Genomic DNA, 15,830 nt, shown 5'->3' with positions numbered 1-15,830 from the left:
TCATTTTTGTCTTTATCTCTGCAAAGCAAGACGTTATATAATAAAAACTGGAATAACTATTTAATAACATTGCAATTTTGTTTAATGCTGTAAGTACCAGATAACATCTGTCTCGGTAAGCTTGAACGGAGATGAAAAGTATCTCTATAATTACATACTGGCAGGTGAAAAGATGGTAGGAGTTTGAGACCCACGGTTTGCTTTTGTTTCCTTATTATTTGGTAAGACAATTTGGGTCTTACTGGGCTGGTGAAATCAACATGTGGGTGGAAATGGCAATGAACAATGGAAGCTTCTCATTCCTTGGGAAAGTCCCCCTTTTAGAGGAGGACCAGGCCACAGTGGTACATCATACAGTTTATCCCCGGGTACGTTTAATTTTGATAACCAGCTGTTGCTGAGTCAGTACCCTCAAAATAGATAGTTTTCCTTTGAATAACACAGTGCCAGAAACCGTCGGTTTTTACAGTTACTTTCTAAAGCATTCTCCAGTCATGGCTAGAAAAACAGATGTTTTGGGGGTGGCTGGATGACAATGGTCTTTTCAAAGTCTTTGTGCTGTGTGGCTGGAACATTGTCATGGGTTTCATACCCAGGGAATAAGTTCAGATTTGTATCTTCAGTTTTCTTACCCAGGGAATAAGTTTAGATTTGTATCTTCATTTTTTTAAGCATAACTTCTTACAGCACTTCAAAAGATGCACTTTGGGGAAAAATAAAATAAATTAAAAAAGTCTATTTGTAGTAAGTGGAGGAGTAGGAACAGGAAGCGAGCCTGGCTCGCATGTGAAAGAACAGAGTCAAGTAGAACGAATTTGTCCTTGAATTCTAATTTAAGAGTGGTGATGGGATATTTTTTAATGGTGAAAGTTGGCATGTTCAGTGTAGTTTTGTTGTATTTCTTTTTTTCTTTAACTCAAAACTGTAAGTTGCACAACAAACTTGTATACGGGTTTTCTTTCCATCCCTTTTGTCTGTGATGGTAATTCACCTCACTGTTTTCATGTTCCTTTAGGATATTTGTTCTGAACTGCCATTCCCTGATTCTTCCACACCCTTTCTTGCTCCCTGACTTCACCTATTCATTTAGTTATCATGACAGTCTGTTATTTCCTACATATGTATATTGCACTGTACATACACTACAGAGATGTATCACATGTAAAGAAAAATGGTAAAAGATGCTATGAGTGACATGGTGAACAGCTAGTCCCTAATGAATCTAGCATTTTGTTTCTTTCGTTATTTTCATGTTCCAATTCCTAAATTTTTTTCTCGAGTCAGATCAGATAGTCTTGTATTGACATAGTTATTCTTGCGCTATTAACTGCTGTTCAGAATTCTTCTTTATGTTCCATTGATACGTTAATGACCCTGCTTTTATGTAAGGCATTGCAGCATAATCTTGTGAACACTGTGACGTATACAGTGTATATATGTAACTAAATTGCATGTTGCCTGTCATTTTTCTGTGCTTGGAGCAAAGCAAGAGTTTCCCCTGAACGTAGGTGCCCTTGGGGTATTGCTGTGCATATGTTCTAAAATGTCTGCTTGAAACTTCAATTTTATGCAATAAATATGTAAATACCTGTGTATTCTCACAGTATGAGCAGCTGTTGTTTGTAGAAATAGCATAGAATATGCAGTTTTCTATAATGAAGGCCTAAACATTCATGATGGTTTGTTTTTTTTTTTACAAGTTCTTTATCTGGGCAGTGCATGGACCACTGTCGCGATGTGAAAGATACTGAGGGGTTCCTGGTGTGCTGAAGTTGGATATTCAGGTTACTTCAGCTGAAGCAGAACAGCTTTACTCATTGTTCATGCTGATAGTACTTTTCTAATAACCCTAGCAGAAATTGAGGTAGTGCATCCAGAATCTGCACTGGTGCTTTCTATGTATGTGCTATTTGACTTCAGTTCACAGACTAATGTGCACACATGGCTGTGTTTCCTGTGTAATAATCCTTGCCTTCTTTTGTATCAGTGACAAACTGCATAGAAAGTGGGGAAAGAGTGCTGTAGTTCTTGTTTTAACCCTCTTCTGTTATTGCTTATAATACAAGCAAGCAAAGAATCATTGTTTAGTAATGCTAATGAATTTATTTTTTAGGATCTGGTCAACACTGGACTCAGCACTTTCTTCTTTTTCATTGCCTCTGTAGTACTTGCTGCTTTAAACCATAAAACTGGAGCAGAAATTGCTGCTGTGGTAAGAATTTGAACTTCTTTTATATATGGTTCTTCTGTTGAAACTAAAAATAACTTTTCCCTTGTGTTCATTGAATACTCCTGTTGCTTTTGCCATTGCAATTTACTTCTAATTTTACAGCTGGCTGTAAGCTAATTCTGATTTTAAAAGTATTGATGTCCTCTGAGTTGTTTGTCTTAAGGCTTGAGGCAAGAACAAACAGAAAAACGACTTGCAGAGAACCCTTTTAACAGTTGAACGTGCCTTGCCTCTTTATAGCTAGCTCAGACGGTACTGCTCTATATTGCAAGCCTACGGAAAAGATAGAGCCAAAAATTCACAAGAAATTGGAACTGCTTACACATAATTTGCTGAATTCTTCTTGCTCACTATAGATCAATTTTGTTCTGTGGAGTATAGTAGTACTTCAAGATTTAAAATCTAGAACAGTAAGTTCAAGCAAATAAATTTTGTGCTTGAGTTGGCAAACTTTTTTTCTTTTTCTCTTTCAAACCTGGGTATTGAAAAGCACACAACAGTTCTGCAGAAGTATATAGGAAGAACTGCAGATCAGCTCCTTCTCCAGGCTGATGGTCTGGACTGGTCATCTGTTCTCTTGTCATGTGTTCACTGTTATGTGCGCCCTGAGGAATGAACTGTTGGATGAAGAGCTGTATTCTTCTTTACAAGAGGTTCTTCCATTGAAGTTGCATTGCAGGATTTAGTTGTCATGTTTGTAGACAGGGAACTTTGTTTTCTGGGATCGTTGCTCTTACTTGCTTTTGCAGATTCTCTAGTTCATTGAAGAAGAAAAACATCAATTTTACAGGCCAGAATGACTTGTCAGTGGAAATAAAGTAGAAAACTAAGCTTCTGAGGAATTTGTTGTGAAACTACTATTGTTCTTGTTTTCAAAAATGGTCTTTGACAATTCTTTCTACTTTTCGTAGATATTTGGTTTCTTGGCAATGGCAGTGTATGCTGTGAACACGTATTTAGCTATTAAAAAGTGGCGAATGAACAGCAGACAGCAAAATAGTCGGCAGACCAGTGATTACATACGTGCTCGGACAGAATCCAGAGAAGTAGATCATCGCCCTGAGATTCAGCGTCTGGATGCATGAAAGCGACATTCCAATGGGACTGCAAAGGGAAAAGAAGTAGTGCTTGACTCCCTCATGGAATAAAGGGTTTTTTCATTATTTAAGGAAGAAGAGATCAGATGGTGGCAAAGAATGCCCAGCCCTGCATATGTGCAGAGATACATTGAGTCAGAAGCTGTTGTCATGAAGGCAGTAAATGTTGGTCATTCAAAAGCAAGATCAGTTTAAGATGCTTGCATATATATATACATATATTATATAGGTTATATAATATATATATATGTTTTTGAAGTATGTTACTGTTTTGGATTAACTGCACGGTACTTTCCATCCCTCTCCATCCATATGTATGTTCCTGCCACTGTTTCTTCGTCTGTTGTAAACACTAAGACCCAGCACTACATTAATTGGTTAATACAGGAAAGAAATCCACCCAAAGTAAATAGAATACGTGTGAGAAGGAAGTGAGACACAAATAGCAATAACTTTAGCCATGTATTACATCCAACGAACTCTGTATCCAACCTGCTCTAGGTGAACCTTCTTTAGCAGGGTGTGGGGCTAGGTGATCGCCAGGGGTCCCTTCTAACCCCCACCGTGCCGTGATCCTGTGATCTACATGCAGCCTTGGCAGTGCCGCTCAGTTCTCATCTGCAAGATCTCCTGCAGTTTCACTGTTGGTGCACTTACATAAATGAAATGGACAACCATTTCACATTTTTTGTTTGGTGGGTTGGTTACTCTGTGGGTTACTTGGAAGTTGGCGAGATCTGAACCTGTGCAGAATGGTGGCCATAGTGCATCAAGTGCAAGTATGAGGTTTTCTGCTAATGTTGGGATACGTTCTATTTTTTTCATTTCAAAATGGGAAATAAATACACATGGGAGGCAGGGTGGAGAAAAGGGGGCTGAGTGGCACAATAGAGAAAGAAGGGGTTGTCATCCAGTATACTTGCATTCAAGTCATGGCTTTCATTTTTTTCCAGGTTCAGCCTTTCTGAGAAGCATAGGGTAAGCAAGAACTAGCAAAAAATTATGATACACTTTGTAAAGTGTTTCTAGATTAATGCAAGATAAATACTTTCCTTTTTTAGATGACTGGTTGTTTTTTCTAAAACTAAAACTGTTGTTAGTAGCTAAAACTGGTTGGGGTTTTTGTTCGTTTTAAAATTCTTTTAACTGGGTGTTTCTGCAATTTTTTCCCCTAATATTTCTTGGAAAAATGAGTTTAGATAATTGGAGGATAATATAGGTGTATTGATTTGTTTAGAAATAGTTTTACCTAACTCAGATTTTCTTACTTCATTGAATCTAGTGGTGAGAAGGCGATTTTCTCCACTCAAAACTCAAATTCTGTAGTAATCACGTAGACAATATCATAATATTATTAGGAAGATTTCTCTTGATATTTTTCTGGTCGTCTTATTAGTATTTTTATGTAATCCATTATTTGGCATATGCATGTCTGTGTGTTACATGAAAATGTGTGTGGGAGGTCTCTTGAGCTGAATTCCTTTCTGGTGTAAGTCGATAGAATCTTTGAAATCAGTGGACCTGTATGTCATGTATGCCTGAATTTCTCACATTTGACTTGAACACTTTTTGCATGGTGTTCTTGTGTAGCTGTACTCCGAAGTGGATGAGTGCAGTTAAGTGGAGTCTTAAGAACAAACAGCAATATGTTGGAGATGGGTCATTTTTAAACATGAAAAAGTGGTTATACCACACAGAAGATCAATAGAAGTGCCTGGGCTTTTTTAATACCAGGAGAAACTGGGATAGTGACAGCTGTGAGCCTAATGCTGCAATGTTCTAATCAAGCAACAGAGAATTATTTTGATGTGTGGAAAAAAAGAAGTGACAAAATGGATGTCTTTTTTAATTTTCAGTTTACTAATATCTGCAGTGCATTTCATCTTAGTGGCTAAGGTGGAGATTAAAATTCGGAAGGAGTTAGTAATGAGGTTAAAGAAAACTTGCATTTTCTTAATGAGTAATGGTTTACCAGTTACTACAGTGACATTTCATTGTGCTTCTTTGAATGTTAATGCCAAGGGAACACCTGTTAAAAAACCCAAAAAGATCAAACCATGTAAGCCAGCCTCTAGTGTTGGGTTTAGAACATTTTACTGAAGTGGTGTCTCACCAAGATTACTCTGTGTTTCATGAAAAGTAAAGGACAGTTCCATGCTCAGTGTGGTATGAAATAATTAAGTTTGTTATTGACAGTGCAGTTATTACAGCCCTGCTGTTTTTCAGCAGTGCCTAGTATTGGCATAGTTTGCAAGGAGAGTTTGTAGATATTGTCAATTATTAAAAGAACCTTTTAAAAAGTAGCCAAGCATACCTAAACTGTCATTAAAGCAGTTTGTATAAAGATTGTAAAAACCTTAAACCATCAAAACCAAACAACAAAAAACCTCAAAATCAAAACACAAAAAAGAAACCCCCCAAAACCAACCCCCACCAACCCCCACCCCCAAATATAGAATATTGTCCTCCAGAAGAGCCATGCTTTTGGAGTGGAATCCTCTGAAATCAAGAAACAGAAGTTAGGCGATGCATAGCAAAGCTTTCTTTTCATTAGGAGTGTATCCTGTGTGCTGGTTAACGACAAGGGCTGCGGTGGTGTGTACCTATGTAAGAGGATGCACCATTCCTCGCCTGTGCTCCCTGTGCTGATTCTGTTCAGAGCTGTGGGAGGTCTCATGCATCTGTAAGTTTATGAATTTGGTATCTTTCAAATCCTTATACCTTCCCTCACCTAAAAAAAAAAAAAAAAAAAAAGATAACTTCACTGAGCGTTTTCTGGAGATCATGAAAAGCTTCTGTCACCTTTTAGCTGGAATGGCACATGTAGAGCGATGCAGTTATACTTCCAGTACAGTGTAATACTTCATCGTGTTGCTTAGCAAACCTGAATGACCTTGTGCAGTTTTACATGTGAAGTGAGTTTTCTTGAGCTGAGAACAGTATGCCGTTATTTATTACTTACATCATGACATAAGCTTAGCACAACTTTCAGGGTGTAATTCAGAGAGAATATTAATTTAAATACTATGTGATACACTTTGTAAAACAAAACCATGTAAATTTGTAATTTCCTTATTTTGGGGACCAAAGATTATTTTGGTATTGTACAGTATATACTTTCTAAAAGTCTAAGTTAAGCATTTATTACTGTGCACATAACAGACGTTATTTACTATTTGGATTATAAAGAAGGAAAATAAAGTAGCTGTGAGACAACTAAATTTGAAACATTAAGATTGCATGACATACAGGGTTGATTCCCCCACCCCCTCAGACTTAATTTTACATGGTTATATTAAAGAGGTGGTAATATTTTAAGACAGTTATCCAGACTACAGTCATTATAAAACAAACAAACAACAAACTCCGAAGGAAGAAGATAGAGTAGAAAGTTTAAATTCTTTTTCAAACATGCTTAGAAAAGTGACATTAATTGCTTCTCCCGGCCAGTTAATCTTGCTTGTAATTGCTAAGCATATAGTGATAACTTCTCTTAGTCCTTGAGTGCTGTCTAGCTCTATAAAGGGACTCAAACCCCACTATAACTAAAACTAAATCAAATCTAAACACTGATTTAGATTAAATTAAATTAGAACCTTGGAGGAATGAGGTGCTTGAATCTGTAATGGTTCCGATTAGTCCTCTTTTGTCAAACTAAGCCCTGGGATGCGCAGTGTCTGTGTGTTTCTGCATGTAGAAACGATGGTAAATTTTGCAACTTATGCACAGACATCAGAAGATTAAATGTAAGATATGATTGGAGCAACAGCATAATATTGTTGTGTAGTGTTATATGAAGATTCTCCTCTTAATGCTATGTATGTTCAGCATTGTCAGCCTTAGTTCAAGTTTGTCATACATTCCTGTAATGGTGTGCAAACTGCCTACAAATAGGAGTTTCTAAAACCATAATTAAGAACTGATTTGACACGTTGATTGCTTCTTACTCTCCACTTGATCCTTTCATTTTGTATATTCATGCCTCATCTATCTTACGTTTTAATATTTGATTTTTTTAAGCCTTCTTTATTGATCTCTATAGTTTCTGCTCCAGTGTAAGGAAGGTAAGAATACGGCCCTTTGCTTAACTATGATACTCTTCCCTTTGCTCTTCCCTTTGTTGATAGCTTTTGATGTTTGGGCTAGATGTGCCAGGGGAAACGTTATTCTTTCTGCTCGGACTTTGGAAACTGGCTGGTATACAGCATGTGTGTCTGTGTAAGCTTTCCAGTAGGAGCCGCATGCGCAGAGGTTGAGAGGGTTAGAAATCCATCTGCCTCTGCCTTTTCTGAGACAAGGTACTGACTCTACAGATATTTGATGCCTATATTCCAGTCTGTGTTACTCATGATGAGCTTTGTATTCAGAAGCATTGCATCAGCAGCGAGCTTTGCCTTGCAAGCAGCTTCTTATTTTTTGCTTAAAGATGTCTCTTACATGTCAATTCAATAATATCAGGAATGTGGGATGCTTCTTCGTAGGTTTTGTGATATACGTTTCACTGTGCATCTCCTGATACCATCTCCAATGGTTTTATCTGTTTCTATTTCATTGTTGATTCTAGAAAGACGAGGGGAGAACTGGGGAAAGTTTCCAGTCTTCCCTAAGATAATCTTACTTTACTCCCCACCCCCCTCGTGAATTCCTGTGCACAGTATGATGGTTGCCCCTTCCTGATGCGGCAGGCTGCACGGTTCTAAAAATGCTGTGAAACACAGCAGCAGAATTGATGTGCTACAAGATGCATGTGAACTGTTAAGACTGAATTGACCACTAGTTTTCCATGAATTTTAAGGTCCCTAAACAAATCCGGTATTTGGCACCTTTGTGCTGTTTTGGGGATGTTGTGGGCACAGCAAATGCTTGTGTTAATACGTGTTTTATTAATGCGGCTCCCTCCCACCCCCCCCTCCTTAATTCTTGTTCTCTGTCTGTTACTTTCTTGTCCCATGACAACTTTGTCAACATTCCTACTTGTTCTCTTTCATAAGGAACACCCCCCCCACCCCACCCCCCCCCCCGAACTCAAAATTAGAAATAAGTTTTCAGGGCATAATTAAAAAAACCGAACAAACAACCCCTCCCCAACTTAACAGCCATTCAAATAGTGTAGCAAATAATATCCTCTCTCCTCCTCAGATAAGATACTCAATAGCTTTGTACGTGAAAATTGGAGCATAAAGAACAGGTCTTGCACTGAAAGTTCTGGAGCCAAATATCTTCAGCATTATTTAGGATAAATAAAAAGGCACAATCCTATCATGAATTTGAGATGTGATAAAGGGTGAGAAGGAGAGAGAAACCCACACTTTATGCTTAACAATCCAGTGCTTTCAAAATACGTGAACGTTAATAATGCCCAACCACAGAAGGAAAGATGGCTTCTGGACTTTATAGAGAAGGGAAGAGAGACACCTGGAATCGGAACTAATTTCTCTGTTCCAAACTCGGGGGCTGTGCTAGCTCTGTAGTACAGCTGGAGAGCTTCTGTGCTGATGTTGTTAATGATGTATCTTAAAAGCTGAGGTGTGGTAGTTGGCGCAGAGACCTGCGGGACGTAGGTCCTTGCGTCACAAGGGGCTCTGCATCTAGAAAAAAGGATAGTTTCAGACCAATTTTTGCTCAGCCTCTCTGAAATGAGCTGTCATGTGGCATTTCTGAAAATTGGGTACTTGGGTCTTGTTTATAGCATAAAATAATGGATTGTTTGGAGGGCCAACAAAGCTCAAAAAGACTGTGCAGATAGGTATGTCGCGTGTATGAATTTTCATGGCAACAAAAGTAAGAATTTAAAAATGATGCTGAAATGGGTACAAACCCCAGCAGAATGTTTAAAAATAGGTTGTAGAAATATTATGCCATATTCCTCTCTTTATTTTAACAGAGGGAGTAGGTGAAAAATGAATTTCTACAGATATTCAGGAAAACTCTGAATGCCCCTGAAGAGTTTTTCCTGGTATATTGTTTTCCTTGTTAGCCACTTGGCCACCTGGATAGATCTGTTTGACAGAGTCAGAGTGGTGCTGTCCAACCTGAAAGGGTTCCTTTGTTGTTTTGGTCTTATTTTTGCATTGTCTTTTTAAAATCTGTCTATAATTTAACCATTTGTATTCTAAAAATAATCTTTAAAAAATCTGCTTACACTGTGATTTATGATAACCTTTAATTTAGTGTATACAACACAATCTAATTTTCTTTTGGGATATGCAGCTTTCAAAAGTGTCTTATATGCCCAGAAATGTAAGTTGTCTATTTATCATGAGAATGTGATTAAAGTTACCTATCCAGAATCCCAGTGCAACTTCCAGATGCGCTGGATGGATGAGTTAGTGAAATTGCCTTTTAATCTCTATGGGTTAATAAATATTTTTTTATAACTAGCCGCAGATATTCCTTTTTAAATTATACTTGGCAAACAGAAGATATTTAATTTTATATACAATATACATAGTTACCTTGATTGACATATTTATAACATAGAGCTTTGTGTTTACTATGAAGGTTTTATCTGTATACCATGGACTTCATGGGTAAAATTTTAAGAAGCCAGTTAGCATATATGGAAGGATATGAAACGTATCTCCATGAATTCAGGATGAGGACATAGGAACATTTTAAAAAGCAATAGCCAGATTGTATTAACAGAGTATCTGGGGTTTTTCTTATTTTTTGATTGGGGCTGGTCCCTACAGCTATTTTAATAACATCTGGATGTGAGTAACAGAACGAAATAGACCATCTGCCTCTTCTGACTGTCACAGACTATTGTCTAGAATATGAGAAATTTCAGGGTATTGTATTTGTTTTGCTTTGGACAAATGTCTCAATAGACATATTTAATTAAAACCTTCATGTGTTTGAAAGAAAATACCCTCTCTTAAGTAGGCTGATTTACCACTTTTGGTAACCTTTTAATCCCAAAAGTACTATTGTCTAAATGTTTTCAGTAATGTTTCATTTATCCTGATGTCTCCAGGTTAAAGTAGTTCTGGCTAGCACCCTTTTATTACAACAATTGCTACCTTCATTTTTCTACTGTTTATACTTCAATCTTGAATGTTTACCGGTTTCTACTTGTTGGATATTGTGGAGGGAGAGTGTATCTTAGCACTACAGTTTATCCAGCTTTAACTCATACATCACAGTTCTGGAGTAAGAAGATATTTTGATTTATATATTGTGGCCAATCTAGTGCATTTTAAAATGATTTCTATACTTAAGACACAACATTTATGACATAATATAACGAATGACTTAGCTAATCATTGTATCTGTCTAGGCTTACTCTCTTCTGTGTTAGTGTCATTTTGAAACTATTTGTATATGTTGAAGTTTGTAAGGGTTCAGGAACCCACAATAAAATAGTAAAGTATGTATTTATTTCTCATTGTAATGTTCAATTTTGATTTGAAAGTTGACGCTTTGTATGTCTTTTCACGGAATTGTAAACAAATACCGAAAAACTGCTTCACCTAGGGTGCCTTCCATGTATGGTATAAACACTTGTCAGTCACAAAAATAGAGATGTAAATTTATTAAACCAGTAAACACTATTTTTGTAACGTGAGTCGCTAATGCATCTCTGGCTTCATCGTGCTTTGTTTCCACTAATAGCAGATTTATGGCTACTGTAGTCATTGACTCCCCTTTGTGCACTAAGCAGTAGATCTGATCGCATGGTGAATCAAAAGATTGTGTCGCTTTTGCTCTGCCTTCAGCCGCTACCTGAAAGATGGAGAGAAAGCACGTTGCTGGTGTGAGCCAAAGGTACACCAAATTTCTTTACTTCAGACTTGAGCAAAGAGATGTTCAATGTGGGATATCTGTATCCTTGGTGCTGATTTGGGGTCCTCAAGAAAAACATAATGGGTGTATGCTAAACATTCTGATTCTAGCTCATCATTTATGATTTATAGCGTCCAAGGAAGGAGTAACCAGGCCTGACGGAAGGACTTTATCCCTTGGGGATATAGCTCCTATACTGACAGATTCGTAATTGTGAACAGCTCAGAAGCATTAGTTGAAGCAGTGGGTGAGAATTCCATCTCTGGCTGAGCAAAGGGGATGCAGTTTTCCTTTTATCATATGAACACAAGTCTGCTGTGTAATATCCTTGGTATTTTGCTTTTGATATGAGAAATATTGTAATGTTTTGCCAAGGAAAGTACAAGTGTACTCTTTGTGCAAATGCAGAACCTGATTCTGTTGTCCTTACTCAGGCAAAATTCCCCATTGACTTAGGGGACTGCAGATCAGCTACCCATTCATCACCACATCTCGATGAAGGATTTGAAGAATATCACTAATTAGCAAATGTCCGTACAGAGACAATTTACAGTCTTGAAGCAATTTCACGTTATTTTTGTAAATGTTCTTGAAGTTCTCAAACTGCATAGGAGGCCAGCTGATAAAACAGATGCTTTCCGTTGTGGTACCTACCAGCTGTGATCGCTGTGTTCTCAGTATCAACAGCTGTAACTTACTTGCATAAGTGTAGCATGTTCCAGCTCTGTGTGAGAAACTCGTGCTGGTAATGCTTGACCAACTTCAAAGGCAAGGTAACTACAAGAAAACGTAACCCACAACTTACACCAGTAACTGTTTTTCAGTATGTACTGTGCTTCTGTTCTGTTGGTGTTTATGCTAAACAAAAAACACAAGCTGAAGAATTGTAACGTTTTGCAATACGGAAAGCAGTCTTGTTTTTAAAAATCCATACTGTTATAGCATAATTTATATGGTGTATTTATCAATTTTAAATGTCATTTTGCTTTTCCAGTCTTCTGTATATGGGCACAATACTTTTTGTAATTTTTTTTTCATTTACTTAGCTTTCTGTCTCTTTTTCTTTCTGATATTTGAAGATTTGAGCTCTATGGATTTTCACGGTACTCTTCTGATCATGTCTTCGTAGTGGTAAAAGTCTGTATTTTTTTATGTAGGGAAAATGGTAGTTTTCTAACACTTACCTTGATCAATATAGTATGGAATCATTTGTGAAGGACTTCCTGTTTAATAAACGGACATATTAAAGTACAAAAACATTGTCTTCGTCTGTAAAGGCACCATATAAACTCAGTATACTGAATGTCGTGGTTGATAAGTTGATAATTCAGTAAGTTCAGTTGCTAAATGCACTTTCTGTGCAAGAGAACGGCGTGGGGTTGAACATCAAACCAGCCAACCCTGTCTGAGTGGTTTTTATGTTTCTTGTGACTCTGACAAGACAGACTTCATAGATGCAGGAGTTAATGAAAACCCATGCATAAGCAGTCCTTGATGAGAGGTTATAAGAAAGCACATGGAACTGCTTTCTTGCTGAAATAGTTGTGGTGGACTTGCTGTTGTGGAAGTTTCTCCATGTGGTGTGCTGTAATGGGCTGAAACGCTGTATCTTTTGGTGTGCAGCATCACGTTCTGGTCTGAAAAGGAATTTTGGGCCTGAAATACCAGAGTGGGCGGGTAATGCTGTGCCAGTCATGGGCTGTACGTTTTAAGGCCTACCTTAATGCAGTCAGGATGTTTGGTATCCACATGCTTCTGGTGCAAGGTGAAAGCGCTTGGTTAATGAGGGTAAGAACTGCGGAAATGCATGGATGGTTGAATGAATGTGGTTGAAAGATTTGGAAATATGGGTGATGCTCTTAAAACACTGTTTAGGGATAATATGCATGTGGGGAGGTGGACAGAGGTGGTGGTATGACTGAGCTTCTTTACAGAAGGATTCACTAAGGAGTGTCACGTGCTTGTACAACTTACCTGCTACAAGGTGGGCCAGCTCGGTTTGCCTGTGTGGGGCTGTCGGCGGTAGATTCTCATCCATTACGGTATTGCATCAGTTGGACCGCCTTAGAGATCAGGCCTTAATGTAACAGATGCTGTTTAAGAAAACAAAGAGTTGAAGTGCTGGGATTAATGCCATATTGCTGCTGCTGTTATAGATGGTGTTGCTTGGTCAGGAGAAGTTTTGTTAGAGGTAGAATTAAAAAAGTTTATTCTCTCTAACTTCTAAATACTGAATCTTCCGTTAGTCTCCTGGGAAAGACTGTAACTGATTTCTTAGTTAATGGATCAGGCTAACAAAATGTGATGGACAGTATCCAAAACACTTGAAACAAACGCAAGTATTACCTGGCCAAAATTTAACAATGGAATTGCTCTTTTCCTTTTTCAAGGGAATAGATTGAAAAATTTAGTTATTTTTTTAAATACACTTAAATTTTCTGAGTTGTTTTATCTTCTGGGCTAGAAGATGTTTTGTTTTACAAAACATCCAGAGCAGAAATCTGAGTTGCATTGTGGATTCTTTGTTGCAGGCCTGTTTATTTAGAAATAAAACAAGAGATGGTGTCTCCATCCTGACTTCTAAACCAATACTCCATGCAAAATGGTGACTCAAGCATCTTGTAAGAAGATTCAAATTTTCTGTGCCTATATAAACTTCTGCTTCCTTGATGTATTCTTTCTCTCTCCATGTTAAAAAAAAAATAAATTTAAAAAAGGATGGCTAGGTGGAGCTGCTTCTTGTGTTTTTACATATGCATGGTGATACATATCTTGCATTTGCTCTTCAGGGGCAGTTTGTATCCTGGTCTTTGGAATGAAGCCATTTAACCACTTAATTGTTTTTCATCTCTGAAAATTTCATCAGGTTGGTTACAATCTGCCTGCTATGAGGTTTAGCTCAGCCTAGTAGCAGATGTATGTTTTCTCAATTATTTATGCATTTTAGAAGTGTAGGTGTCAGAAACATACACTTAGTGTTTGGTCACAAGTACATGTTCACTTAACGATACAGGCTGCTGGTCTCCTAGCAGGGCAAGATGCAGCTATAAAATTCAGGCTTAGAAATTTCCACAGTGATCACTTACGAGAAGCGGAATGAATTAAAAACATTTGCTTGCTATGCAGAGCATTAAATTGTCATCGTCTTTCCAACACACCAGGCTAGGGGAAGCATTCTTCTCAAACACCACATAGGCTTAGATATACTGCTTTTTGCTTAGTATCTTGGAAATTACTTAGTCAGTTAGAACTTTTAAGACTTAGAGAACTTTGACCAGTATCAGGTGAAAAGCAGAATTAAGTGGAGTAATGGACAGTGTGTTAAAATGACAGTTGAGCCTCTTATTTCAGTCAGACTCTAAAAAGGCTGCTTGGAAAGGTCTTTTTAATACCTTAATACCACCTGTCTAAAATTACTGCACAAGACTGAACAAATACTCCACAGATACATGTAAAAGCTGTTCGATAGGAGGCGAGGGACCTTCAGACGGCGTGAGAGGTGTATGAAGCTGTTCATCTGTGATGCCAGCTGATTGCTCTTCCTTCCCGTCGGTGGCTTTGGTGCACAGGGTTCAGATGGCAAGGCTTCTTGGGGTGTTTACACATCCATCTGTTACACACTTGGTATTGGAAACTCATCGCTTCCCCAGGTTTGCCTGCCGCTGGGTGCTGTTCAGCAGGCACAGGAATTCCAAAGGGCGATAGTTGTGCTGTGGTTGTAACCAAGACGTGTGTTAGCCTGCGTGGGGTCTGGAAACGGCTCCTGTTTGGAGCAAGAATGTGTTAAAAACCGAAAAGAGATGGTTGATTTTGACCCTGCTGAATAGGAACTTCAGTAAGGCATCCATGCCGCAAGTGTAGCGTTATGCTTGTGTTGCGAGTCCTGGACTGCAGGGAAACCAGTGCTCCTGCTGTTTTGGTCTTACCAGTTGGAGAAAAATAAGCTTGCAAGCATAAAAGCCAAAAAATCAAGCAAACTCTGAGCTTAGTGTAATATTGCTGGTAGGAGATGAACAAAAGACTGAGTCAGCCCCTCCCCAAATCAGAATTGGCTTTTACAGTAGTTATTTTTAATTTAATTCTCTTCTCTGAAATTATATCGATAAAATACAGAAGTGTATTTTGCTTCAGTTGTGGGAACTGATCTTTTTATAAAGGCTGGAATCTTGCACACAAGCACTTCACCCTGGGACCAAGCTGCTTAGAAATAAGTGCAATCAAATGCTCGAATGCTAGTAGCGAAATTCTGTGGACAGGCAATTCACTGCATCCCTGCTAAAGCAGTCCTGAAGCAACTAATGAGCAATTTTGTTTGCCTTTTCCGTTTTACTTTAGGAGTGTTCCAATATGAAAAAAATGACTAGAAAACCTTGGCAGGTTTTAGGTTGTAACGTGTCTGTGAAGGGTGAACCAAAAGAGGATTGTTGTTTACAATGTTGTTACTTGCCAAGTAAGAGCACTGAATCTCCAATGTCTACTAAATATGCAAAAAATAATTCTTGCTTAAATTCTTTCATGCTTAACACACTGAAGATGAAGTTTCTCCTTGCAAGGTGTGCAACCATGAGTGACTGGTCTCCCGTGCTGGCTCTGTGCTGTCCTCTGCCTTCCCAGCACTTGCATCTTGCCTGATGGAGTTGCTTGAAACACCGTTTCTCTCGCTGGTCAGAGGCAAGGCAGTAAAACCAGGTCTTAAAATAAGTAAAGACGCCCAGCAC

The 15,830-nt window shown here is 38.2% G+C and overlaps 1 protein-coding gene across 2 annotated transcripts in view; it reads left to right on the top strand.

The window, feature by feature from the left end:
- Window positions 1–12,033, top strand: part of CMTM4 (CKLF like MARVEL transmembrane domain containing 4) — a 41,105-nt gene extending 29,072 nt beyond the window's left edge. The window contains exons 3-4 of one of the 2 annotated variants that reach the window (XM_037408775.1): window positions 2,114–2,212; window positions 3,142–12,033. In XM_037408775.1, the coding sequence (XP_037264672.1) occupies window positions 2,114–2,212; window positions 3,142–3,315 (273 nt within the window). In that variant the 3' untranslated portion in view covers window positions 3,316–12,033. The other variant, XM_037408776.1, reaches the window with a different exon arrangement.
- The last annotated feature ends 3,797 nt before the right edge of the window (window positions 12,034–15,830 follow it).

The sequence above is a fragment of the Falco rusticolus genome, chromosome 15 (assembly GCF_015220075.1).
Source record: "Falco rusticolus isolate bFalRus1 chromosome 15, bFalRus1.pri, whole genome shotgun sequence".
NCBI lineage: Eukaryota > Metazoa > Chordata > Aves > Falconiformes > Falconidae > Falco > Falco rusticolus.
Note: the sequence above shows the minus strand (reverse complement) of the source record. Positions and strands in the feature narration are given on the sequence as shown.